The 27,221-nt window shown below is 50.0% G+C and overlaps 1 protein-coding gene across 2 annotated transcripts in view; it reads left to right on the top strand.

Moving 5' to 3' along the window:
* The window catches only part of PLXNA2 (plexin A2), a 361,775-nt gene that overhangs the window by 234,833 nt on the left and 99,721 nt on the right, over nucleotides 1-27,221 (top strand). For both annotated transcript variants that reach the window (XM_019514044.1, XM_019514043.1), the window contains 5 exons: nucleotides 8,515-8,615; nucleotides 15,041-15,164; nucleotides 15,735-15,888; nucleotides 17,303-17,399; nucleotides 21,625-21,739. In XM_019514044.1, coding sequence (XP_019369589.1) covers nucleotides 8,515-8,615; nucleotides 15,041-15,164; nucleotides 15,735-15,888; nucleotides 17,303-17,399; nucleotides 21,625-21,739 — 591 coding nt within the window. The remainder of the gene's footprint in view (nucleotides 1-8,514; nucleotides 8,616-15,040; nucleotides 15,165-15,734; nucleotides 15,889-17,302; nucleotides 17,400-21,624; nucleotides 21,740-27,221) is intronic.

The following is a 27,221-nucleotide window of genomic DNA, read 5'->3' as shown; positions in this document are numbered from 1 at the left end:
TTTCCTGCTGCATTGCAGAATAGGTGCTTCTGCCTCCATGGTGCCTGGGTATGATGAGTGCCCCGGTGCCAATGGTCAGTTTTGCATATACTTGGGTTCTTCATTAAAACTGAGCCTAAACCCTGTTCATTCAGTCCCTGGCCAGATGTTTTGCAGAGCTTGGGGCTGAGTGGACCCCTAGTTTTCCTTCTGGCCCATCTCTAGCAGTGTCATGTCCTTCTCAGCCCCAATCTTCTGCTCAGGCTGACCATGGAGAGACTCAGTATTTGATCACTGCTCCTCCCTGTCCCAGCTAGGACAGGGAGGCAGCAGGAAAAACAGCTGGAAAGAAAGTTAGTCGTACTTTTTAAACACCTGAGCAAAACGTGGTTTGTTCATTCTTTCCGCCAGCTTTGCATGCTGGCATCCTGAAGAATTAACAGCTGGAACGGATGAGCTCTTCCCCTTTTTTTTTTTTATTATTTCTTTTATGATTCCTGCTGGAGCACATGGCCATGTTTTTATGAATGAAGAAGAGGGGGGAAAAAAAAAACTCATTGTAAAGTTCATCAACTTTCAGCTCCTGCTCACTGAGTGATAGATAGCTTTAATTACAGTGAATTACTCCGCATCTCCACAGCACTCCCCAAAGTCATTAAAAATAGATTTTCTGTTTGAACTCCACTACCCCCGATGGGTCTCCAGGCAGCACACCATACTGCCGGGCCGCCCCGTGGGCTGGCTCTTAGTCACAGAGGTCAGGTGCTCGTGTCCGTAGCAGCCATAAAATGTGGAAACTTTTGCCTTCATTTATTTGTTTATGCATTTATTTGGAACCAGACGGTTACCCGCGTTCTTACGTTCCTGGTTTATGGCTGTGGTACGTGCACATGTGAAATTTAAGGGGCTTTGGAAAGATTCTCATTGATTTTTACCAAAAACAAATAACGGTACAGGTCACCCAGTCAAGGAAAGCAGCAATGAGACTTTATCATTTAATTACTGGGAAGTAGGTTCATAATTAGGGAAGTGAAAAACTCGGCAGCAGACCTGCTGTGTCAACCGAAGGTGGCTAAAGGCACGAAGGAGAGGAGCTGGTTTCCCCGTCGCCCTCCCTCTCTTCTTTCTGGGGCCTTGTTGCGGACAGGTTCGGGGCTCTTTGTCGCTGTGTGAAGCAAACAGCTCTGGACATGGTTAGTTCTGCCGTATCTGGTTACAGACAGAAACACATTTCAGTCCTTGCTCGTGCCACCGGTGGCCATAAAATCTGCAGGCGCTGTTCTTTTGATGCCCGCACCCCTGCCCCTCTCCTTTAGCCGTGGAGAAGAGCAGCTTGCACACACTCCCTCTTTCCCCCCAGAAGCCGGTCACCCGTCCCTGTCGGAGAACGCCTGCTCTGCAAGCGGGGGCAGGTAGACACAGGTGTGCAATAAGCACAAGTCTGTCATCTTGCCTTTTTTTTCCCCTCTTCCTGTCTCTCCTTTGCTTCTGCTTTTCTCTCTTGCACTTTTTTCTTCTCGTTTCCTTTCTTCCTTTCTCTGCCCCGCTCCTTTTCTGTGTGCTTTTGTTTTATTTTTAATCATTGCTTCTGCATCTTACCCCTTCCTCTTACTTTTTTTTTGTGATCGCTGCTGGTGGCAGAAAGAGGGGGAAGATAAACTCACTTCAAGATGTTGCTTCATGGCTCTGATAGCTGGAGAAACAAGACGGGGCTCAGAAATCAAACCTTCATCTCCTGCAAGGCTCTGCGGTGGCCTGCTGGGCCAGCTGGTGCTTGTGGCAGAGCTTGCAGGGGTTTGCCAGGTGTTGCTGTCCTTTCACCGCAGCATTTTGTATCTAACATTTGTTTTCTGAATTTTTTTATTTTTTTTTGATCCCTGATCTTGTCCTCTCTTTGTTTTCTAAAGCAGCCCCAATCCATGTTGTTTCTCCCTTGGCCTGCAGACAGCCTCATGTCTGAAACACGATGTTCCTTAATTTCCCTTCTCCCCCAATGCGTCATTTCACACGCACAAGCGCTTTGGTCTCATAAGGATAATTAGGCTGGCAGAGAACAGTTTGAAAACAATTAGAACACAAATGAGTTGTTCTACCCGGCCTCCAGAAGGAGCAGGAGAATTGGAGTTTTTCTTCCCTCGGTGTCTCGAAGGAGAACCTAAGCTTTCAGAGCCGTGTCAGGATATATGATAGTGCCCGCTAGGAATGGGAGCAGTGGGGGGCATTTCAGGGCTTTTCCAGCAAAATGTGGATGTTGTGTTTCCCGTGTGCAAGAATTGTTAGGATATTTGGATAGCTTGCTGCAGGAATGGTGGATCCTGTATTAGTCTGGTGAGAACTGAGCAAATATTGCTAACATGTTCCTCTGGTGTTCACCCAGATGTTTAAATGACTTTACGTCAGCTGTGTTCACACTCCCTTTGTTTTCTTCTTGTGAACATTTCTTTGGATGTTATAGCAATTGAAGTTTCCTGGCCTGAACCTTTGCAGAGAGCAAATTTTGAAGCCTAGTTCCCTAATACGTCAGGAAAATGAATGGTAGATTCACTCCAGATTGTGTATTCACTCCTCCACTCAGGGAACTGGTGCAAAAGCAGTGCACTTACTTGAGCAGTCATAAAAATATAGGATTGTGAGGGACCTCAAGACATCCTCTGTGTCTATCCAGCACTGAGACAGGTATTCAAAGTATGCTTGGTTAATGAGCATAAGCTAAATAGTCTGCAGAAAACAACTTACTAATTCCAGGGATGCCTGGATACAGTTCTTTTGTCTGTCTTAGGCAGGCAGGCAGGTTTGGATGATTAAATGGTCTCTTTTGGCCTAAACACCTCAAGATCTGTGAATCCATGAACTGTGCAAAATAGACACATAAATTTAAAAGAATTATCAAATCATTTTGAGTAACAAACATGTTTGCTGAAGTTCTTGTTTACTTGCGGGTGTTTTACGAGCAGAAAGAGAGTCCAAGTTCACCGTATAAATTACTTGTAAGTATTGTTATTGGTGTTTGTTATTTATAGAGCACCCTAAGAGCACGCAGCACTTCACAAATATGAAAAGGAGATTAAACTGCATGTAAATGTATTGTAGATTCATAGAAGTGGGTTCTATAAATCTTTACGTTGCAGCTTATGGAAGGGACCAATGCGAAGAATATATCTGAATGAGATTAGGATCCAATCCAATTCCCGCTGACGTCAATTTGAGCCTTTCCACGGGCATTAATGCACATTGGAGCAAGTTTTCAGTCTGCAACGCGTTGGGTAGAGCCCCAGTAACCTGTTTTTCCTGAACCCCAGTGCTCTTATGCACCGACCAGTTGCCCATGACTTCTGCCAATACTGATGAGTAACAAATCATTCCCGCCTGCTTATTTCACGTGAAAAGTATAGATTGATTCCTGGACTCCCAGATGGGACTAGCATTAGCTGGATGCCCATTGATTTCATATGGGGAATCTTAGAGAGAGTCTCTCTGCTTTGGGGAGCCAGCATGGGAGAGACCAGAAAGGGGGGTAGCTGTATTGTCTGTGTTGCAGAGAGGAGTTTGGACATAAATGCCTCGCCAAGAGGGAAGCATACCCCTCCTTCAGGTAGAGCTCGGTAGTCTTGTCTAACGTTAACCCACACAAACCCACAGGAACGATTACTTTGTAGTGGCTGGGCCCAGCAGGGTGCCAGGCCTAGCAGCCCCCCTGCAGGGTTGTGAGGCCTAATCCAATGCCTGTAAAGGGGTTTGAGGTCCTTAGATGAAAGGCAAAAAATGCAAAGTATTTTATCGTTTCAAATCCACGTTGTTGTAATGCCTGATTCGCCTTTCACAGGCACTTCCCAGAGCAGACTCGGATGCGTGCAAAGCGAAAATAAACACACCCTCCCTGACCCCTTGCACGGGGCCGTATGACCATCATCTTAATTAAAGACGGAGCTGCCCGGCCGACCACCTTCTCAGGCACTCGCAGACTCCCCAGCGCAGGGAACAGGAGTCTCGTCCCGGGGCCAACTCTGCTCTTCCTCGCACTGCTCTGCTCCCGTCACCGCGCAGTGCCCGATGGGCTCTTTGCTTGCATTCACTTTAGCTCCCGTGTCGCCACTGGGAAACTCAGATGGTTGCGGGGACAGGTATCCTACCCAGGAGCCATGGCTGAGAGTGGGAAGAAGGATTTCAGCTTTGGGACAGAAGTACTTAGCTTTCTGGGCCGTCCTGTTGGGTTTAGAAGTTCCTTCTCCCTCCCTCACCCACTTATAGTTTCATAGTTAGTAGGGTCGGGAGGGACCTGAGCAGATCATCAAGTCCGACCCCCTGCCATTCAGTACTTGAGACACTGAAATGAAACACAGCTTAGTTTAAACCCGTCAGCTGACAGCCAGCATGCATTCATTTATCAGGAATTTTCACCAGGCTTTCCATATGCCACAAGGATATTCTATCCAATGGCAAATTTTACCTTTAAAATTTGCGTATTTTAAGTCACTTATGGTGCTGGCGGTCTTAACCAGACCTAGATAGGCAACATACGTACAGGCTCTTCCTACAACGAGTTGAACTTGGCCGTGGCCGAGTTGGGACTCCTGTGTAGCTGTCGGTTGTGCTTGTTCTGTTGTTAGAGCAGTAGGACTCAGAGGCACCACCAAACCTTGGCCCTGTTGTGCCAAGTTGGCACTGTAAATACATGTATGGTGCTAAAATGCTAAATGAGTGCCATTCGCATACAGCTTGGTGACCGCACACCTAGTATGGACCTTCTACCCCTGCTTAACTCACCCTTGAGTGTGACCCAGAGGCCTCCAAGATCATCACACTGGCTTATACCAGGCTTCTTGGACTGAAAATACCCTCTAGTCTTTTGGCCCTGCTCAGATGCACACACACACGCAAATACACACATGCAAACGCAGCACAACACACAATTTTTTTTAAAGCTGTTAAGTAGGGCCCAGGAAACAAGAAGAATAGCAGCCCTATTGGTTTCATGTTCAGAGAGGAACTGGGTTCTCACTATATCAACAGCACTTGGCATGAAAGTGGCCTTTGTTGAGAGAGACACAGCTTCCTTTCAGGCCCTCACTCCCCAGCTGCTGAGAGCTGGGCGCTGTTTTGACAGACAGAGCGAGTGTAATGCAGACAGTTGTTTTAATTTGCAGCCAGTTGCAGACATCACTCACAAGGGGCCAGCAACCCAAGGAAAGGAGCTGTGCACTTGGCTCTAGTTTTCTCTGCACACGGGCTCTGTTTGCGCGGCGGGGCGGAGGGGCGCCCGTTGGCTGTGGTGTCGGACACGCCAGAGCACGGCAGGCAGCGCAATGTCACGGGAGAGGTGAACTGGACCAGGAATCAGAAACCTTCTGCGCAGCCCTACTTGGGCAGGCAGGGCTTTTTTGTTATTACTGTTCTTTCCTCTCCTCTCCTTTCTTTTTCTTTTTTGAACTTAAAAGCTGCTTTTTCTGTTCACTTTCATCTCTACCTTCGGGGCTTCTTCTCCCTGGAATTTCTTATTGCAGCTCTAGATACGGAGCCAAGTCGTTTGGGGTTTGTTTGTTTTTTTAGTTTAGTTTTTTTAGTTGTTTGTTGTTTTGTTTGTTTCTTACATGAATTTTTCCCTTTGGGTAATGGAAAGCCCTGGCATTTACACGCATTAAAAATCCTCACTTGGGGGACCTGGTGTCCACCATCCACGTGGACTCCCAGGCCTGATGCACCACTGTCTGACTGGTTCTGTACTGATGCAGCTCCTTTAAAACCATCAGCAATTACCTCGGGGTAACACTGGAGTATAAGAGTGAATCAGGCACATGGGACTTGGTTCTGTGCTGCTCTACATCTTGTTTCCTCTTTTACATCTTTACAAATGAGCACAAAATGCTTCCAGTTTAGGATTTTCCATTAGATTGCACTGGTGAAAAACACCTTGGCTCAGTGACTGCAATAAAGTGCACACAAGGCAAAGATCGAGCCATCACATATAGCACCCAACAGCCATTGCTCTGTCTAGAAGTAACTAACTGTACCTTCAGAGTCTCACCTCCAGGGACAGGGAAGAGAATGGCATAGGATGTCATCTGCAGCAAGGGATTAGGTGATATAGTACAGTACACCATGGCCTCTGGTCTTATCCTGGAAAAGAAGGACTGGCAAGGTTTCAGTAAGGTAGGATCTCTGCTTGGGAGGAGTGACCATCACTAGGTTATAATTCAGCTTCCCGACTCAGACAAAAGCTTACGGATTATATGTTGTGGATTTGCTTTGGATAACTGACCTGCTCAAGTACATCTCACAAGTCCCAGCTCAAAAGCAACAAGTTCAAAAGCAGCTTTCGAGTGCCAGTCACTTACATCCCATCTTGGACCATCTGAACTGTGGGAAGTGGTTTTGGGAACTGCTGCTTGGACTAGGACCCTGCCTTTTGGCTGCTAAAGAGAGCCTGTGATGATGCACTAGCAGAGACATAGCACCAGTGCAACCCAGACCAGCTCTGAAGGGCTTATCCCAGACTGCTGTACAGTCTGTCTGCACAAGCTGAGTCCTGACCACCACCCTCGCTAGGCCTTTGAGGCATGCAGTCCTGGCTTTATGTCATATTTGCTGTAAATGGTCTGTCTGCATCACTAATGCGGAGATATGCCTTGATAGGTAATAGCAATTGTTAAATTATATAGTAATAAAAATATGTGCACATCACCTTTCATCGCAAGGGATTTTAAAGTGCGTTCTAATGAGTATATGCCCTTTGAATCAATGGGCTAGCCGTGCTTGATGGGAACACAGGAATTATTGTACAGGATTAGAGCAGTGCTTCATCTAAAACTAGAGCCTTCCTCCAACTGAGGACAGCTCCAGATGCTTCAGGGGAAGGTATAAAGTACCTAAGTGTGGGCAGATAACCTGAACTCAGTGAGTGTCTCCTTCTGACCCTATTAGTATGGGGGCTGGATTATGTCCAGGAGCAGACATGAACTGGTTGTTTCAGATCACATATTGTTCTCCATGTGATGCCCATTTCTCATGCTCATTCCTGCTACAGTCTTGGCCTCACTGATATCTTGTGGCATTGAGTCCGCAGGTGAAATATAAGGCCTTCTGGGGATGGTACACAATAAGTGTGCAAAAAAGAGCACCAATATCATGTGGTGGGTTTAGGACAGGAAGTGCAGAAAAACACCAACTCCAACTGAAGTTTCAGGGAAGGGATTTGAAAAGTTAAAGTGAACTAACCTGACCGGAGTCTGACAGTGATGCTGAGATTGAAGCCTTCACCTTGTAACCATATTATAGGGGCCTTTAATGATGACAAACCACTTGGGATCTCATTGCATCTCATTGCATCTGCAAGCAGTCACTACCTGGTGGTCAGAGGCCTCCTGATTTTTTGTAACCTCTTCCTCATTTTCCTGTCTCTGCTGCACCGGTAACTCTAGGTTTACCCACCCTAGCAGGCCAAGCAGCCCCACTATCTGGTTTAAGAAACTTTCAGTCCCTTATCTGACAAAGTCTGTCAGTGATAGTAGAAAATAGAATTGCAACTTCTGTTATTTTAGCGTGTCCTGCTCAGTATTGCGAAGTCTGTACTGAAAGGGTCCCCAGGGTGTGCTCCTCCCCTAGGAAACTCATGGAAACAAGTTCTGCTCATGTGAACCCACCCAGGTGACATTTATTCTGTTTTGCAGGCCTCCATGAGGCATATGAAGCAGTTTCATCCCGTTTGGTGCCTAGGATTACCACTGTAGATCTGGCCAATGGGCCTTTAGTCCGGCACAAGCTCATCTCTCCCATTCCCCTCGCCAGCGTTGCTAAGGGAGGTGAAGACCACTGTGATATAGTTGGCCAATTTTCAGTGCAATGCAACAATTCCTGATCCAGCAGCTACCTACCCATGCCTGGGAGCTGGAGAGCTGATCACCTTTATCTCAGCCATGTGTCGTTGCAGATGTTAGTGATAGGCCAAGAATTATCCCATCGTGTTCGAAAATTGTGCTGCAGTAGCCGGGGGGCACAAGGAGGGCAAATGTGAAATGTTTGTGTGGACTCAGAGCAGGCTAGGACTGAGTCCAGAGAGCATGGACTCTCCCTTCCCGCAGACACCGCCATGCCTTCGCTTTGCAGCAGAGCTCTTTCCCTCCACCCTCAAAGACACTTTTCCCCAACCTGTGTGAAATGCAGTTACCGTTAATCTGGGAGAAGTGGATTGTACGATCTTTCTGGGACCTTTTTGGTGAGAAAGGAAGCTCGGAGGCAATTTCTGAAGTGGGGTAAAGCACAGGACTGGGTTCTGTACTCAGCTCTTGCTGTGTGCCTTCAGCCAAATCATTTAACATTTCGGTGCCTCAGTTTCTAAAATATAGAGTTTTTTTTCTCTTGATTTCCAACCCTGCAGGGATGTGTGAGTCTTAACAAACTGAAGTTTGTGAATGGCTTTGCCATACTCAAATAAAAGTTGTTGCAGAGGGGCCAGGGGCTCCTTTTTCCCTTGCCTATTTACTGCCTGTTTACAAGAGGAATGAGACTGGATTGAAGGTGGGTGTTTTGCTTTCTTTCCAGGTGTCCAGAGTCCCGGTTGAGTCGTGTGAGCAGTACACAACCTGCGGGGAATGTCTCAGCTCGGGAGACCCTCACTGCGGCTGGTGCACTCTTCACCACACGTAAGTCCCTCAGTAGCTGGTGGCTTTGCATGGCCACTGGTTATCACAGGAGCATCCCTGAAAACCTCCCAAATGCCCCTGCATCCACTTAGTATTATTTTGAAAGAAAAAAATACCACCCTGGCTCTTGCTTTCCTGTGGAGGCATTCCCTATCCTGCAGGGTGAATGCCATAGGAAACCACTGGCTTAAAAAGGACAAGAAAAGAAAAGGTGCCACTGCAGGTGGGCAGGGTGGAATAAATCCAACCCAAAGCCCATGTCAGGGGCTTGAAACCACACGAACTGAATCGTTTCAGCACGGACCCCGCTAGGTCCAGCTCTTTACCAGAGCCCCTGCCCGTTTTTGACCACGACGGTGTTTCACAACGGGTCCCTAGCAGAGAACTGGGTGCGTTCTTTGTCGCTGGGCGAGATGGTTTAAATACTGCTCTGAAATTCCTGGAAATGGCATGCCCCGCTCTTCTGTCGCTGGCTGAAATCCAGCAAAGCAAGGAAACCGAGAGCTAGCTGGGGGCTCTGTGCTGGGCTGAGCCCTAACTCACGTCCACGGACACAAAGGAGTAAAGTTGTGGGGGGGCGTTTCTGGGGAGCTTCAGGAAACAGCCTGAATTCAGGAGGTGCCTGTGCTCTGCCTCTCTCCTTATGCCACAATAACGATTGCTTCCTAAAGCGGAAGGGGAACCCGGCACTTGGAGTCGGTGGGGGGAGAAATCTAGAGGGCACCGATGGAAAGGAATCGAAAGCCCTTCGGCCCCGTGCCAGCCGGCAAAGCGCTGCCATTAAATGCATGGAAATCAGGGCGGAGGCAGAGGCACAGAGTTCAGGGGCCCACACAATCGCTGTTGGCCACATGCCGAAGCAGCAGGTGTTAGGAGGGCCAGAAGGAAGAGAGGAATAAAGGCTCGGATGCAAAATCTGGACTGGATCAGGGACTGGTGTGGTTTCGGACCTAACTTCCCCGTCACAGCTCGTGGGCAGTTTGCTGAATTTCCAGCAGTCCTGGCCGGAGCCAGGGGAGCTTTATGGAAAGAAGCAGCCCCGGGGCCGGCTTGTCTGCTGTCCCACACCTGTGGCGTATGAGTGAGAGATGCCATTGTTCAGCACCGGCGGCACGGGGTGGTCCTCGCCCCTCGCGCCCCATTCCCTTTGTCCTCCTTGCTTTTACCTTGAAGACTGGCCTGCCCAACCCTCGGTGAAACTGTCCATCGTCTGCAGTAGCCTAGGACCTGCAAACCTTTACGGCCAGCCCAGCCTTGGTCCAGCGGGTTGCCCTGGCTCCTGGTCCCAGTTGTCCGTAAGGCTTGTGGCATTAAGGACTCAGAGAGTGTATCGGCAGAACAGATACAAACTGCCCCCGTGGCTAAGGAAGGTCTGTTATACAGGGATCTCAAAATCCAGGTGAAAAAGCCCTGGTGTGACTGGTCAGCAAAAGCTGCAGGGTGCGGTCATCCTGGTGACAGAGGGGCCGGCCGCGATCACCCTAGACAGAGTGATTTACCGCCCAGCTTGGCTGGAACAAGCAGCCGGCCCGGGGCCTGCACGTGCGCACGTGGGTTTGCACGCACACTCACAAGAATCCTTGGCGCTCCTGTGGTACCTTCCCGCCAAGGCCCACTGAGCACCGTAATAACCCTAATGAATTAAGTTTCACAGCTCACGGGGGAGGCAGGGAAAGATTAACATCCGCCTTTTGCAGAGAGAAAAGCTTAGCATCCAGGGACAAAGAGACGTCCTTTCTCCCACCCTTTATCTGCCATGTCACTGACCGTGTGCAGTGAGGGGTCTCTGTCTTGCAACATGCATGTGCAGCGCCTTGCACAGTGGGGATGCAGGTGCTGCTCTAATAATCGTGACGACGTTTTTCCCTGGGTCACGCACTGGGTCAGTGATGGGGGAGGAGCAGAAGTGAGGAATCCTGGTTCCCAGGCCTCGTCTTTCACCCAGTCAAGCACAGAGACTGGTAGCTTATAGCAAGGGAGCTCACGCTAGGCAATGCTGCACACATACAGGCAAGATAAAGGGCTGAACACAGCTGGGAGCCCAGGAGAGCCAGACCCTGTATTGAGCTAAGGATCTGAAGTTGGCCCTCGGCCTGCGGTACGCAGGAGGCTGTGCCATGTTTTCCCTGCCTGGTACCTCTCCATCCTCCCTGGGAACCGCTCGGCCTTCCCACCGCCTGCTCGGTGCAAAGATCTTTCTTTTTTTTTTTTTTAGCCCTTGTCTTAAGCTGTAAATAATGGAGTTTATCTTGCTGCTCATGAAGCCACTGTCATCGTTGCGCGGAGGCCCCCAACGCCAGAGCGTTTGTATTTCATTTGTCATCTCTCGCCTCTAATTTTTACATTTCGCTCCTGCCAGATGGACCAGCTGCTGCTGTGTTCAGCGGAGAGGTCACGGGTCAAGATGTGCCGTTCACGCTGCATTCATGGAGGATTGATAAAAGAGAAACACAAATGGGGGCGGGGGGGGGCCGGGAAGTCTGACACGGAGAGAAAGAAAGAGCACAGTTTGGGCAGCGGGTACGTGAGCCAGTTGGGATACAACGAAAACTAACCATGAGTCTTGGTCCAAAGTGTCTTTCCCACCAGCTAATATCTTTGCCTCTACACCTCTGCTGGGAAAGAGAAATCCCTTGATAGCTTGAAACACCCTTTGCTTTAATACCATGTCCTTGGCACAGGCAGAGGCAGGGAGGGAGAGCAGGGGAGCCCATCAGATGGCTTGACCACGTAGGATTTCTGGGTAGTTTTGCAGGGTCAAGGAGCACAAACAAGTGCTTGAATTTGCAAGTGCTTAGCATACAGCTTCCTTGGCCAGCCTCGAGCCAGCAAAGGCTTGGGCATTGGAAAGAGCAGCCGTGCTGCGAGCTGGAGCACACATGTGACCCCGGCCTTTTCCCAGGTGGCGTCAGAGCCGTGTGGCATAGACACTGTATTTAAGATCAGGTTCATCTGAAGCAGGAAGATCCAAATCCTGTGCCCACCACGGCCATGAAGCCAAGTGTCCACATCTCGTTATGGTTGATATTATCTACTGTTTCATATTTCTATCACAGTTGCACCTCAAGGCCCCAGTCAGGGACTGACGCTTCGTTGTACTTGGTACCGTATACACACAGACGCTTACAGCCTAATTGTGTCTGCGGGCAAGTTGTTTGCAAGGTTTAAACCTGTGAGCTCTGGATCTAAAAGCAGGAGCTGCTTGTTTGCAGCAGACCCGGGCCCCTGTATACCCACCTGGTCACTAGAGAAAGGTTGTGGTAGCGTGGGCCCTATTTACACGTGTCCAGCCGCACGAGTCCGAGAAGCAGGAGAGGAGCAGTGATGGGAGCCTGTGGGGTGACATGAGTCGAACTAACGCTTTTGCACACCGATGCTGGTTAGTCTCCAGCAGAGGTGCTGGGAAGCATGCAGGGGTGGAAATAGAAGCAGCAAGGGGTAGGCCTAAAATTTAAATTGGAGTGGAGGAGAGCGAGGTTTGAGCCTGGCTTCCTGTTGCAGTTGATCGGAAAGCAGTTTCGCTGTAGGCTCCCCCCTCAACCTGGTATTATTCTAGGTACTTTCTAGTACCCCCCAGTATGTCTCAGACCCTGCCACAGCCCACAGAAAGCCTGCAGAGCTGACAGACTGACCAGCTGTTCTGTTTCTTCGGTATTTCCAGGCTCGGGTTTTCTTGCCTCCATCTTGCGGGGTGCAATATTCTGCCAAAATCAGGAGGGCCCCAGGGGAAAGAAATGAGTGGGGAATCATAAATGTGTCTCTGAAGCATGGGGAATTAACATTCCCTGGCAAGGAAGTGACATGATCCAAGCCAGAGCCCTTGCAAGTTTCTGACTTGGACACCTCTGGCTTTTGTGCGTTGCTCTTCTTGCTCTGCATTTTTCTCGATAGCTTGGATGCCAAAACAAGCCATCGCACTTAGAACAAAGGCTGTAACAACACGGCAGATGGGAGCTTAGCCTGGGATATCAGCAGTAGCTCATACATCTCACGATCAAGTGTCAGCGCCTCTGTAATGACCTTGCGTGGGCATCCTGGGTAGGGACCTGGGAGCTGCAGCATCCAAGCGCAGGCGGCTAGGACTTGATCTAGGAGAGCTAGAGCAGTAGGTTGTGGTAGCTGCAGGGCGGTGGACCAGTCAGCAGAGAAGGACCCTGCGCACGCTGTGCAAACACGTTGCAGATGGGTCTAAGGAACCTGGGGCATAAAGTAAGGTTCGAAAAACCTCACAGAAAAAAAGGAGAAATGGGTTTTCTTCTGCAAAACCTCTCAGTTCACCAAGCAAAAATTAGAAATTGGATTCATTGGGTAAGGCCCCAAAGAACGAGCAGCCTGCCCCAGGTCCAGCAACTCAGCACTTGAATCCCAGCTTGGACTGGGCTTGCCCTACATTCGCTAGAAGGAAGGAGTTAATTGTGCTCCTCTTCCAGCAGCTCCTGTCTTTGGGAGGTAGGAAGGAGATTCGTTAAAGAGTCTCTTTGGCCCAGCGAGATTTGAAACCTGCAGTCCTCTTCCATATGCTGCTCTTTACAAGTATGTTATTGTCTACAGACCTATTTATCTCTGTTAGGGCTGTTGCCATAAATAGTATGATAAAAAAGAGCCGTTCCAGCGAGTCAATGAGATAAAGGCTGTAGTCAAGAGCTCACTTTAGAGCTATCTTACAGATTCACTTAAAACTCAATAATTCTTTCCTTTGGCAGCATTCATATTTAGGTCCATTATATTCCAGAAAAAGGAAGGAGGGGAGGGTGAAGGGAACAGCTGCATCAATTGCCAGGTATCATAGCTGCTGTTTGGAAAGGGAAAGTGGCAACCTCAGAGGGCTTTTCTTATTCAGAAGCAAATGGCCTCTCAGTAATGAAGATCGCTTAGCTGCGCAGTGTTTGAAGTCCCAATTTTGCCAGGCTCTTGTCACCTCATGGAGAAGAGGTTTGGCATGGGAAGATTAAAACTCTCTGTGGAGCAAGCAGCGTGTCTGCTCACTTATAGCTCTGCCTACAACTGCATCCAGCCCTAGCGAAAGAAGAAGAAAACAATAAAAGACCCTTTTTTGTTAAGTTCCCTTTTCCACTGACTCGGGTCCTAATGGCAGAAGTCAGATAACCACACTTGATTGCTTACATTCACAAATGCAGCCAAATAGACGTTAAAAAACACATCATGAGGGTCTTGGGGGCTGGTGTCCGTCATACGGGGCTTGTCCCTGTGAGGCCATTCGTTGCTTTCAGTTGAAATGAGATGAATGATGAGTGAAGGTTGAGGACAGCCCGTTAACGCCATTAAAAAAGTCAGCAAATAGGTGAGGAGTCCATGCTTCTCCTAGGCACGAGTCTGGCAGCCGATCACCCGCGACCGTGTTGGCAGGACACGGACCACACTCCCAAACTCAGCCTTAAACACAGCAGAGCAGAGCCGTGAGCTTGTTGCATTTAGGTCTCCCAGCAAGCTTGCCGGCACCTTGCCTTGTCTTGTCCTTTGTCCGTGCCGTAAATAGTACGGATAATAGTGATCGCTGGCTGCAGTGAGTTGCATGGGCTGGTTTTTTGTGCTCTGAAGGAGCATTTCTATTCCTAGGCCTTCATCGCCAATGCTGGGCCAGAGGGCGGTGGTAGGGTTGATTAGGCCTCTTCACTCCACCTCTTTCCATACCGAGAGCAGCTCTTGTTCTGAATCACGATTTCAATCCTCTCAGAGGTCCTCGGCTTAACGACTTTGGGGTGAGCCCAGGGCCGAGCACGCGGCACAGCCCATGCTGGCAGCAGCACTCATCGTGCAGCTTGGCACACCTCCTGGTTCCTTTTTGAGGAGGAAGTGGTGGGCCGAGAGCTGGGGGAGGCTCAGCCATGAACACTGAGCTTAACTCCAGTGTCTCCAGGCTGGGGATAAGAAAGCCCAGCTTCCCGCACGTCAGCTTCAGGAGGAGATTAATTAACCATTGGGTTTTTCAGTAATTAAAATGCAGATGCTGGCCCATCACTGCCTTTTGTTGCTTTTTATTGAGTAATGAATTTATTGCTCTTGGGAATGAGGCGCCACAGGCCTGAGCTGAGCGGAGGTGCTGGGCCAGCTTGCCACAGGTGCTGAGCACCCGCAGATCCGGCTGAAGTCATGGGAGCAGCAGGTGCTCCAGGCGTGCATCAGGCATCTGGGCTGTCTCTGGTGGGGCTCTCTGTGTTGTCCGCACAAAGTCCCCAGTAATGCATTTTGCCCAGCCTAGGAGCCTGGTGTTCAAGCGCTTGGGTCTCTGCATGGAGCTCCATCAACACACCCGGCTCTTGCCATTCCCGAGCCACCCCTGCGCCCCATTTGCGTGCCGCTGCCCATGCACCTCACTCCAATCTGGTATCGCCCCCCCGCTCCCCCGGCAGACCCAGGTTCACTAGGTGTCCCTGGGCACCGACGCAGGCGTGGTTGTGTCTCAGGTGTTCCCCGAGGGACAGCTGCGAGCGAGCAGACGAGCCGTACCGATTTGCCGACAGCATCGCTCAGTGCATGAGCATCACCGTGCAGCCCAGCAGCATCTCGGTGTCCGAGCACAGCCTCCCGGTAGGTCCTGATGCAGCCACTCAGCCAAACTGGGGAGGTAGCTTGACCGTGGGGAGAACTACAGCAAAGTCGCGCTCGTGCTTCAAAGGGCCACTTTTCCTCCGCAGCTTTTCTTGCTAAGGTGGCGCTCTTGGTGATGGGGTCAGTGGGGGGAACCATTGCACACAGCTTGGCATCAGGGACAGGGAGCAAGGTCCATGGAGCCTTGTTGGGGCTATTGTGGAGGGGTGCGAGGGATCTCCCTCTCACATGCATTGGGGCAGGGGTCGTGTACACCCTGCAGGGTCTCTGATCCCCTCCCACCCCTTTTTCAGTGGCCTGGAAACTATTGAAGGATCAATATGGGCATTGGGCATCGCCTATTTGTCTCTTTCTTTTTCCTGTGCTGGTTATGGTAGAAATCAAACCCTGCTTGCAAGCCAGCTCCTTCTCTGTGTGGGGCTGACACGCTAATGGGTCCGCTGTTGCACAGAGAGGCAGTGGGTGCTACACACATGAAGGCAATGCAGGGCATCCTGGTTGCTAATTAATTCTTCGTTGTTTCTCCCTGCTCTGTTTTCCTTGCTCCAGCTGCACCTGCTGGTGAGCTATGCCCCCGATCTCTCGGCTGGGATCACCTGCCTCTTTGGGAACCTCACTGAGGTGGAAGGCCAAGTGCTGGGCAGCCAAGTCATCTGCGTCTCGCCAGCAGCAAAAGATGTCCCCACCATCCCTGTGGACCAAGGTGAGCAGCTGGCTTATGGGCTCTGAGCATGCACTCACCCGAGCCGGTGCGGGGTGAGCTGCCGGACAGAGCAAGCCCTTGCTGGGTGCCCGTAGCTATCCAACCGGAGCCCCAAAGTTGCCAGATGGCAAAAAGCCAGTCAGGAAAACTGCTGGAGGTGGTTGTGTTGTTGTAGCAGACCTGAGCCAGGCAGCCCCCTCTTCTGTCATGCTCATCATCAGCATCATCAGGGAGGGGGACATGTCGGGGCTGCCACACTGAGGCTTGACTCAGTGACGGCGAGTAGGTGGCTAGGGTTTCTATTTTTTGCTTCTGATCTTTGGGTTGTTTCTTCATTAATGTCACCACTGTCATAGTTTCTCTCTCTCCACAACCCAAATGCTACTTGCTTAAAACTCATTTTCCCCTTGGCCTCCTTCCAGGTGTCAGCTGAGCTTCCCTGCTGATATTTTCCTATTTGTAAAATGTTACATTCAGTTTGAGTGCTGGAGAAAGTGAGGGGCTGAAAGCCTGGGAGGACGCCGGGCGACTGAATAAAAGCATGCTCCGGGCTGGCTTAGCCAGTGCAATGTAATCACGCTTACTCCGTTGGTGATCCTTTGAAAATGCTCTGTTAATGCCCTTCACTCCTCATTGCCGAGGCCCAGCCCCTTCCAGTCCTGGGCTGCGCTTCAGGGTAGACGGCGATGATTGATTGTAAGTTTATGCTCAAAGCAAGCACTCTTTAAGGACTGGCCTGAGGCTGTCGGGCTGACTTCACTGGTGACCTGAGGTGGTGTTTGAACGCTGGATCTAGAAGATATTTTTGCCTCTCACCATCAAATCCATTTGGAGGGACTCTGGAGAAAAGCCTTATAGGGCTTTGCTACCAGACTCGACTGACCAGCCATGAAACAAAATTGGCAGGTTGCCCTGAAAGCCCTCAGGGGCCTAAGTATGATCCTATCCCACCCTGCCCAAATCCCTGGAAAAACATGAACCCCTCTACTTTTATAACACACCAGCACCTTAGCCTTTAACTGAGTCACCAAAGGCAGCAAGTAGGAGGAGACCCATCTTCTTCTTGCATGAACCCCTTTTTTAGGGATCAAGCAAGGCGGAGCAGGTTCATTCTTAGGCTGCTAACTTCACTTAGGCCCTAAGAGGTGGGCTAGGACCTGGCTGGGTGCAGACTGGCTGTTCAAGAGGGCCTGAGCTGTGGTTCTGCATCGTTGGAAGCTTTTAGCTGCAGGGGGGACCAGACTCTCAGGTCACAGGCTAGCCTGGGCTCCTAATGCACCCATGGGGCCTGGATTCCCTCTACGCCCACTCAGGAGGTGGATGCACAGAGGGTCGAGGGAAAAGCAGCACGTCCCCTGGTGCAGCCTGTCGCACTGCTGGAGTGACACCCGTCTCTTCCTGTTCCCTTCTCCAGACTGGTTTGGGTTGGAGCTCCAGCTGAAATCCAAGGAGACGGGCAAGATGTTCGTCAGCACAGAGTTCAAATTCTACAACTGCAGCGCACACCAGCTGTAAGTCGCCCCTCTCCTGCCTTCCCTCTTGGTTCTCGCTAAGCCACGCAGTGCACAGCCTCTTGTCTCCACGGGTGGGAGAATGGGGGTCTCTGTGAGCTTTGCAATGCACTTACCCAAATCCAGGATTTTTCCCAAGCTGTGTCCGTGCACTATGCCTGAAGCCACAGCTGCTCCTGGCTGTGCCACTTATGGCTTGGGAGCTCTTCTTGTGTCACCGAGATGGGCAGAGGCACCACGTGCGAGGAGAAGCACAGGGAATCCCAGCGGAGAAGGGGGATGAGCGGGGATCTGGAGCTCGGGCCCTGGCTGGCAGCAGCCCTCTGGCCCTTTCCGGCTTGCACTGGGAGAGGCCTGGCCTGATGCTGACAGTGTGATCCCTGGGGGCTAGGAAGGGAGCCCAGAGATCTCGGCAGACACGTGCACGCACAGAGGTTGCTGTGCCTTCCCAGAGAAGGGATGTCTGAGAAAAGCTTAACCTGCTGGTGCCCCCAAGCTGCATGATCCTGCAACTGTGAGCACAGCTCTCCTTACTCACCGGCAGGGCTGGGGAGGAAAACACCCAGGGATGTCTGGGGAGGCCGATTCAGAGCACCCATGGTAGACGCAGGAGCCTTTTCATCCCCAGCACCCAGGAAAGTGCAGTGCCCAGTTCTGCAAAAGAACGGGAAGGAGAGGGGTACCAGGAGGGCAGCGGCGGGGGCTGGAGCTGCAGGGCCAGGGGCAATGTTTCCTAGGAACAGAGTTTGTACCAGAGAAGCCTCCTTTGCTGCGGCTCTTTGCCCTGAGGCTGGGCTAGAGGAGCTCACAGCACTTGGGGCTCCATCCAGCTTCATGCTGTGCGGTTCCTGGAGTGGCTGGCAGGCGCCAGGAGTTGCCGTGGGGCGGGCAGGCGCTTGTCTGCGCTCAGGAAGCAGCTGAGCATTGCAGCAACACCCCCACCACTAACCCTTCCCCTTCCCCTCCCCACCCAAAGCCCTCAGGACACGCAGAGCTGTCTGGACTGGGGTGCTTTATGTGCAGTCTCCCGAAGTGTTTTTAGATTTCTCCCGAGGAACAAACAAGCAAATCTGGATCTACCAAAAGAGACGAGTGCAGAGCACGGGACAGCCCAGGGCAAGCCTGACTCCCTGTGCTCAGGGCTGCCAGGAGCAGGGCAGCTGCAGAAGCTCAGTGGCTGGGACGGCCTGTTTGCCGGGCCTGATCCGTGGGGCTGTGCATGCAGACTCAGCCCCCGCTTTGCCTTCTAAGGCCTTCATCTGTCCAGCCTAGCTTTGGACGTGCCAAGCCACGGGCTCCCACTCCCACCCTTGGAAATCCCATGCTCCAGTAGGCTTGGCTCTTATGCAGGTTTTTCCTGGCACTCAGTCCGTGTTTTGCCTTTAGTTTCAGCTGAAGTACTATAGCCATAGGGGCTATATGTGTCCCATGATGGATGGATCTCATTACTTCTGCTGACAGCCCCTTTCCACCCTTCCCAAAACAGTCCCTGTCCCCGCTTCTGTTAACACCTTTCAAATGCTGCTAGACAGTGATGTCCCTGCTTCACTGTCCTTTAGCCAAGCTCTGTGGAAGTAACTTGCTTTCTTCCCCCCTCCTCCTGAGTTAAGTTTCTGGTACCGTGATCAGTTTGGCTTCTCTTCCCTGAATTCTTGCTCATTTGGCTGGAGGTATATCATGTCAGGAAACCTGGGCAGAGTTCCCCCTGCTCTTCACTTTGCTTGCAGCCTTTGGGTCCTGCAGAGGCAAGGATAGAGGGCCAGCTGTGCCCCTCTGGCTGCATCCTGCTGTAGGGAATGGCTTTGCTTTCTCCAGGGTACAGTTCACTTGGTACGCCAGGTTATGCCTCCATGCACTTTTGCGCACACATCATACGTGCCAGGTGCTATGTGCACTCTTTCTGAGGAGGGGGGATGTTTCGAGAAACGAAACTGTTCCCTAGACCTGCCGAGTAGCTGGCCTGGGGTGGAAATGGTATTTGTAGTTCATGTCAGCCCTCGATAATTACTTCATGAGTCTCCCAAGAGCTCCCCCAGATGCCCCCGCCAGAGACCTCTCCCTTGCTGCACCCAATATGCCAATCACTAAGTTTGCTTGAGGCTTCCTAGCAGGCCAGAGGACACTGGAGGTTTGAGACTGGTGCAAACAGGAGGATGCTCTCTGAGCAGAGTGGTTTTGCTAAACCAACCCATGGGGCTAGTGCCGCAGAGCTCCTGAAATCCCAGCAGTGCTTAAAATGCGCTGAGAGCGCTTCAACGCCCGACAGGAAAGCAAAAGCCCAAGTTCAAGGCAGGGGCAGGGGAAATGCTGCAAACCAAAATGGAGCTAGAAATGGGTCAAATAAATGAGTAATTAAATAAGCTCGCCGTGCTTGATATTCCTACCCAGATTTGCATTTGCATGATTAGAATAAGCCTCCTTAGCTATTAAGGTCACTACAGATGCATAAGAAGGGAAATACAATTGCGTTATGAAAAGGGGAAGCTATTAAATATGCATTTTAGTCACTGCAACTTGAGAGAGAAAATAACAGGCCGTTGCCTCCCTGCCCAGCTGGCAGGCAGCACAAAAAGGGGTGTAAAACCCATTCAGTCACAATAAGAAGCCCAGACCCTTTCCCTTGGAGGACTGCAAGCCAAGAACTTCCCAGGTGCACAGAGGCAGGCAACCCTTCCCATCTTCCCCAGCTCTGGCATTGCAGAGAGAGGGCTTTTCTGTTTGCTCAGATCCTGAATCTATGTTTCCTTTCAATCCTTTAAAGCCCACCTTAGGTCACAGTATTCTGTGATCTTACCATTGATTGCAGTGGGAATGAATATGATGTCACAACCCGAGAATTATGACATCAAATGGAGAAAATCATCAGCCAGAGCAGCTGAATTCATAAGCTACAATGATGCCATCTTCACTGTTTGGAAGAAATGAGCCTGTTTTCAGGCAGATGCTTCCCAGTATTGTACAATAAAGAGGGGAAAAAATAAACCATGTTGAAGAAGCAAAAATGCCTGTAATGTAAATGTTTTTCAAAGATTTTCCTTCAGGATCAGCTGTTCTTTAAATAACTCCATGCAAAACATCAGCTAGAGCTTTCTCTGCAGTGGGGACAAATACATGAGACTGGCTTGTATGTGGAAGAGTGGAGTGACAGAGCCTGAGCTGACCTCAGTTTGCCGGACCCACTAGATGGTGCTAAGTTATTACTGCTGCCATAATCCCCATGCGTTCAGAACAAGCTAAGGTGCCAGGGCCTTTGGAGGGTGCGCACATCCCTGCTGTTAAGTGTCTGAGGTGAGAAAATCACCAAGAAGCCATCCCCCAGAGAAAATCACCAAGATGCGTCCCAGGGCTCCCAAGCCCGGGGGAAGCATTTCTGCAAATAACAACTGCTGTTGTGAACCTTTCGGTTTCTCGGCAGCCGCTCAAATTAAACCTTCTTAACTTAAAACAACAGAGTCCACTTCTTTCAAACTTGGCTTATTTTGTAGATCCGCTTGAGACTTAAAATCAAGCCAGGACGTGCATATGCACACACATGTGCACACACACATACTAACATCTTCAGACCTACTCTGTGTGTATGTATATATAGAGAGAGAGAAGGCCTGAAGATGTTTTATACACACACACACACACACACACACATATAAAGAGAGAGAGAGAGACATATATAGAGAGAGTAGGTCTGAAGATGTTACTATATCTATATCAATATACATATACCTAGGACCAAAAGCTAACGTTTTATAAGAAAATGCAGCTTGGAATGTACTATATGTTGATTTAACTGGCAGGCCATTTCAAGACTGACTATATTTTTGGGCATGAGCACAAGCGGAGAACCCTTTCACCCCCTCTTGTGAGTGCTCAGTTTGTCACACTCAACACTGCATTACCATTGCTCACTTGTGTAGCCCCCAAAACCCCCCTAGGGATTCCATGGATATATGATTATACCAGTCCCAACCCCAAAGAGCTTCCACTCTTAATAGGCAAAACTATTTAGAGATGCAGAAGTAAATAAGAGGAAGCAAATGAGGCAACACTGCTGGGCATGCTGCTGGTTGGGTCCCCCACTCTCTGAAGATTTGTTTCATTTTTCTGCATGAAGGAACATCTCTGTGTATAAATCAGCATCTCCAGATAGGTCTCTCTGTTGCAATACCGAGCGTATGACCCAATGACAACTGCTGTGACACGGTCTTCCTTTCTCTCTCTGTCTCTGCAGGTGTCTGTCCTGCGTGAACAGCGCTTTCCGCTGCCACTGGTGCAAGTATCGGAACCTCTGCACTCACGACCCCACCACCTGCTCGTTTCAGGAGGGAAGGATCAATGTTTCGGAGGTACTGGGATTGGGTTAGGAAGTAGTTTCGGGTCCAGCAGTAACTGCCAGTTGCCTAGCACTTTGCATACGAGCATCTCCCAGACCATTGCAAAGATGAGTAAGATTCGGTGACCCTGTTCTACAGCTGGGTCACAACGGGGTCTGCAAATGGCCTAACAGCAGGTCAGCTGCTGTGCTGGTGGCCAGATTGCAGGGTCCTGTTCACCGGGCTGTGCTGCCAGATCTGAACTTTGAGCTTTCTGCCATGATTGCATAGCTGTCAGAGCTGGAACAGCCCCAAGCTTTGGGGAAGAAAACCGAGTTGAGATTCAGGCTCTGTGACTTGAGCCCTTGTCTGCTAATACTTAGGAGGAGTTGGGATTCCAGTTCCAGGACTGTTGATGGAAGCAGGCTCTTGCTGACCAGTTTGCCCAGTCTTGTGCAAGTGCTGTGGAAAGGGATCCTAGAGGCTTGGGTGTTTCTGTCTCCTTTGACTTGGGGTTTCTGCTTCCTCAGCAGAAGAAATAGCCATGCTCCTACTGATTTCCAATAAAGAAGTAGCCCCACTTCAGTGGAACTGGAACAAGGCCACGTTGTGGCTTTCATTAGCTTCCTCAGTGCTATCTTCTTCCATTACAGACACCGCACGGGCTCACAAATTGGTAACCAGAACAACACTTCAAAGCATATTGTTGCGTCTGCTGTCAGCCTGTAAGCTCTGCTGGGCAGAGATCACATCCTTGCTGCATTTGGGAGGTGCCGAGCACAGCTGTGCCTGCCATTAGAAACAATAATTGTAGTAATGTCTGTGATCCAGGCAGGGTTCTGGTCTGTGCCTTTACTGCTTCAAGAGTGGCCTGTGCAGCAGACGTGGGTTTACAGGGTGTCCTTCAGACAGTGTCACGAAAATGCCTTCCTGAGCATGAGTCAGGCAGGCACAGAGAAGAGGAGGGCATTAGGCAGCGATTTAGAAATTACAAGTGGCTCCGAGAGCGGGAAAAGGATGAAATGCTGTCAGGAGCAATGGGAGCACCCCTACAGACCGCGGTGGGACATGCATGGTGCCATGAGAGCAAGGAGGCCAGCATTAGCCAGAAGGCAGAGATAGGGGTGCAGGGTCCTGTCAGGTGGAGAGTGGAGGACTCCAAAAGACTCAGTGAGGAGAGAAATCAGTCTGCAACACCGAGGAGGAAGAGGAACAAGCCTTTGGCTCCTCTCAGGCAATGTGATTCTTTTCTTCTCTCCTTTCCCGCTCACCGTTTTTTCCCTTTTCTCAGCGAAGACGCAAATAGGTGGGGAATAGGGGTGGTGGGCAGCTTGCAGAAAGCAGGGTTAAATGGCTGTCATCCAGTCTGAAAGGAAATGAGATGGAAGAGAATAAGCCACCGAGAAAAGGAAGAGCGTCAAGTTTCCTTCATTGCCGTTGGAAGCTCACCGGGCTGCTCACTGAATCAACAAGCAGCGTGAAGCTTAAACAATCCATGTGCCTTTCTGGTTAAAGCGATGCCAGGAGACTTGTAGACACAAGACAAGGAGCAGAAATTACTTGCATGTGTATGTACATCGGTGGGAAACTTCAGCTGTGATGAGAAGGGCAAGCGTAATTGGGAACAGGTGCTGCCTTGCTCAAGAGTAATGGGAAAAGGCGCTGACGCCGCACCCTCAAGGAAATGTTTGGAGCAGCAGAGAGCAAAGATGCCCAAGGAAAAGCTCCCCCATGGAGACAGAATAGGAGCATTACCAGCCTGATACAAGGCCAAGTAATTACCTTTCAAGGTAGCAAGAGGGAGTAATAATCTTGGTATTTACTCCTCTGTGGTGACGTGATTCCTTTCTTCTCCCCCTTCCTGCTCAGCCTTTACTCCCTTTCCTGGACTTGGCAGTTGTTGATTGCACTAGTGATATCCCAAACCCACCCAGCCAGGGAGGGTAGTTTCCAACAGCTTAAATGGGCTTCTTCTATGCTGTTTCCTACCAGTGGATGCTGTGTGATGGCTGATGCCATTCTGGTGATTACCTTTGACGAGACAGATGGTTTGTTGCTTTGCACGGCTCCTCTGCACACATGCAAACCTAGCTACCGATGGCTAATTTGTTTGCTTGTTGAAAGCAAAGGTATTACTTCTTGTATGTGCCGTGTATTTCTACTGCCTTTATTCTGGGCACTTCGCTCCTGCTAATACGTGGAATTGAGTAAATGTCTGGTAAAGAGTTTCCTCGCTCAGAGCAATTCAGATGATGGCGTTCCCACTGCGTTCTGACCTGATGTATTGGCTAAATGTCCATGCTCGCCGGCTTCTTTCCCTTCATAACAAAGGGTTTCTTATCTGTGGAATCAGACCATAAAGAATGATATTTCAACTCAAATGGGCTCCATGCGAGGAGGGGGCACACACAGAAGCACACAGGCATGCCCCTCTGTGCAGGAACTCAGCATCGTCCACTGCATTCATACAGGTGTGGAAACCCTCTCGAGCTTTTAGGTTTAATTTTGCTTTATCTGCTGTTCTCTACAAGATTTAAAATAAATGTTGCTGAATGCCCCTCTGTTGCTGTGCCCTGCGGGGATCTCCTAGGATTCCCTCGGTTCACTTCCTCGGGTGCTGGTTGGATTTGCCAGTGCCTATTGAAGAAGGAATGGTGCCCAAAGCCCTTAATCTGCCATTCCTGGAGGGCAACAGTGCAAAATGGGCATCTTTATTTTCCACAGACTTATCCTCTGCTTGTGTTTAGAGTCACATCTGTGTGTAGGCGGCTGGGGAAAGGCAAGAGAGGTCTCTGAGCACCGAGGGGCACCTGATGTTGCTGAGGAATGGCATTTGCTCCACCAAACCTCTTTCCAGCCGTGACGTACGAGATGGAGCCTGGCTTTGTTCTCAGATCTCAGGCTGAGTCTCCGGTGCTGGCCCTTGAAAACTTGTCAACTCAGCCCATTTGATCCGGGTTCATCGGCCCAATAAGCACAGGCCCCCGCGACACCTTTCAGCCAGAGTGGAGCTCCCCGACTGTGGGCATCTTCCATCAGCCAAAAACCTCTTGCCCCTAGCACAGTGTCTCCCTTAGGAGCCAAACGAAATCCAAGTGATCTATGCTGTACGAGTTAAAGCAATAAACTGCTGTTTCCTCAGCAGTTCTTTTAGCCTGTGTCTTCAGCGAATATCAGCAGGAGTCGCATGGTTAAATCTCCCTGCTCAAGGGGCTGAAAATGCAGAGTCCTGGGTCTCACCTACGCCTCACCCAAAACAAGGCCTTTGTAAGTAGAGGCCCTGCAGGGACCTTGTAGCCATTCAGCATTGCTCTGATCCCCAAGGTGGAACAGATGGAGCCCTAAGTCTGAATTTCCCTACTTCTGGGGCGTGTCTACACGAGACAATAACTGTACAGTAGGCTAATAATACTTCACAGTAGCACGTCACATCATGGGCAGTGTTAATACACTTGCGCAGTATTATTAGGCTACTGCACAGTAGCATCACTAAAAAGGCATTTGCCAGTGCTACTGCGCAGTAACTTTGGTTACTGTGCATTGATTTAGTACTTGATTATACAAGCACTAAATTAAATGCGCGGTAAGCCCTGCACATTAATGAACGTGCAGATGCACCCCTGGAGATTCAAATTAGGCCTATAACATGATCTGAATGCACATGAGAGGGCTGAGCTCATGCATGCGTGTGTGTGTGAGGTTTATGGCTATCAAATGCGTCTGTAAATGTATAAAACATGCAGATGAAGAGGGATGTAGATACATAAATATACTCTTGCGTCCCATCCCAGTGGAGTGATAGAGCCAAGTAAATCCTATTAGCTTCCCAGAATGTGGGATCCATTCCCTCTTTGATGTCCACTGTGTGCGGATAATGTCATTTCCACGTGTGAGATGCTGAATCAGGGGGCTGAAATGGGAGCTTAATAGAGCGCCAGATTTCAGTGCTGTTCTGACTCCTTAGCGTTTTGGTTTGAATTATTATTGCTTCTGGAGGGATGTCTTTGCACCTGATTGTGTCTGTTGCTGCTTTCAGCACTGCTTGCGGGTCTTTGAAAGAAATAAAAGAAAACTGAACCATCCCCATTTTCCCCACTGCAATCCCAACCTTTCAGTGCACAGACTCAAAGAGCTGGATCATGTTGGGGACCTGTTTTAAAGCCCATTAAAGGCAGTAGGTTACTTTCCATTGGCTTCAATGAGGTCTGGATTTAGACCTAAGTGTTGGCGTAATATGTTTGTTGAATATGTAGCTATTGGGCAACTCTTTGCAATTACCCTGGAAAAGAATTTGCAGGAATGAAAAACCTAAACGCAACAAGATTAACTCTCCCATTGTGAAATGGTGTGTTTGGATTTACTGGAAACCTTTTTTATCCTTAACTTTAAGGTCACTTGTCAGCTAGAGCACTTGCTGTCATTTGGGAAGGGGCATGGGGAAGTGCTACATCTAGACTGCTGTGGGGTGGGGTGGGGTGGGGTGGTACTATCTGAATCTATAGGGGATGACAAGATAGAGGTCCCCTGTGTTCCTGTAGGAGGGAGCGCGGCTACACCTCAGCTAGGCAATGCACAGGGATGTTTACTGAAGAAGAGCAGGCTGATCTGAACTGCTGGGCTTTCATTTATTATTGATGGTAATCTGGGTGCTGGAAATGTCATGGCACTTTACAAAATGCGGACCGAGACATAGGCTTCAAATGAATTCATAAAACCCAAGAGACAGGACCAAAGGTCAGGTCATGGGAACTCACTGGTGAGAAGAGCCCAGCTTTGGTTCAGTTTGTCCTTTCTGTGTTTGATTTCTGAGGGCCAAATTCTATCTTCCTTTCCACTGGTGTAAGTGAAGAGCAGTGCCACTGACATCAGCCACTGAATTCGAGATTTACACCATCAACAACCATCCGGGTCTGGCTCACGGCCAGATGGATTAATGTTGATAACGTTACACATGCTTGTAATATGTGATGTTCATGAAAGGTTTTCAGATGAGAAGGCCCTCACTGTTGTTCCTGTTGAGTCAAATCCTGTAATGGTTAGGTATGGGAAATGCCCCACTGTGGTAGGGTAGTTTTGCCCAAGGGTAGCAGTGGGGTACTGTTACCGCTAGGCTACAGAGGCAGGCTCCATCTTGCCCGCTGCCAGCATTGCTTAGGCCTTTTGCATTAGACAACCACCGTCCCAAAAGAAAAAGGAAAATGATGCTGTGAGCAGGGACCAGAACCTGGGACTTGCTGCTTCCAAAGGAGTCCTCACTGGGCCACAGAGTGACTTTGACTTGCTTTCCTTCTGGCCCCAGGGCTCTGCTGTCTTGGCTACCCAGTGGGCCAGCTTCAACGGGAGGGATGACAAGGACCTCCACCCAGCCTCACCCGTAGCCTTGTGTTTAGGCCACTTTCCTCTGAGGGCCCAGAACCAGGTCTCCTACTTTCTTGGGAAGTGATGTGACTGCCATCACCACCACCTCGGTACAGGTACCTGGAGAACCCGTTTGAATCTAGCCTGTAATGGCTCC

Source organism: Gavialis gangeticus, unplaced genomic scaffold (genome assembly GCF_001723915.1).
Source record: "Gavialis gangeticus isolate Ggan-Ray unplaced genomic scaffold, GavGan_comp1, whole genome shotgun sequence".
NCBI classification, from domain to species: Eukaryota; Metazoa; Chordata; order Crocodylia; family Gavialidae; genus Gavialis; species Gavialis gangeticus.
Note: the sequence above shows the minus strand (reverse complement) of the source record. Positions and strands in the feature narration are given on the sequence as shown.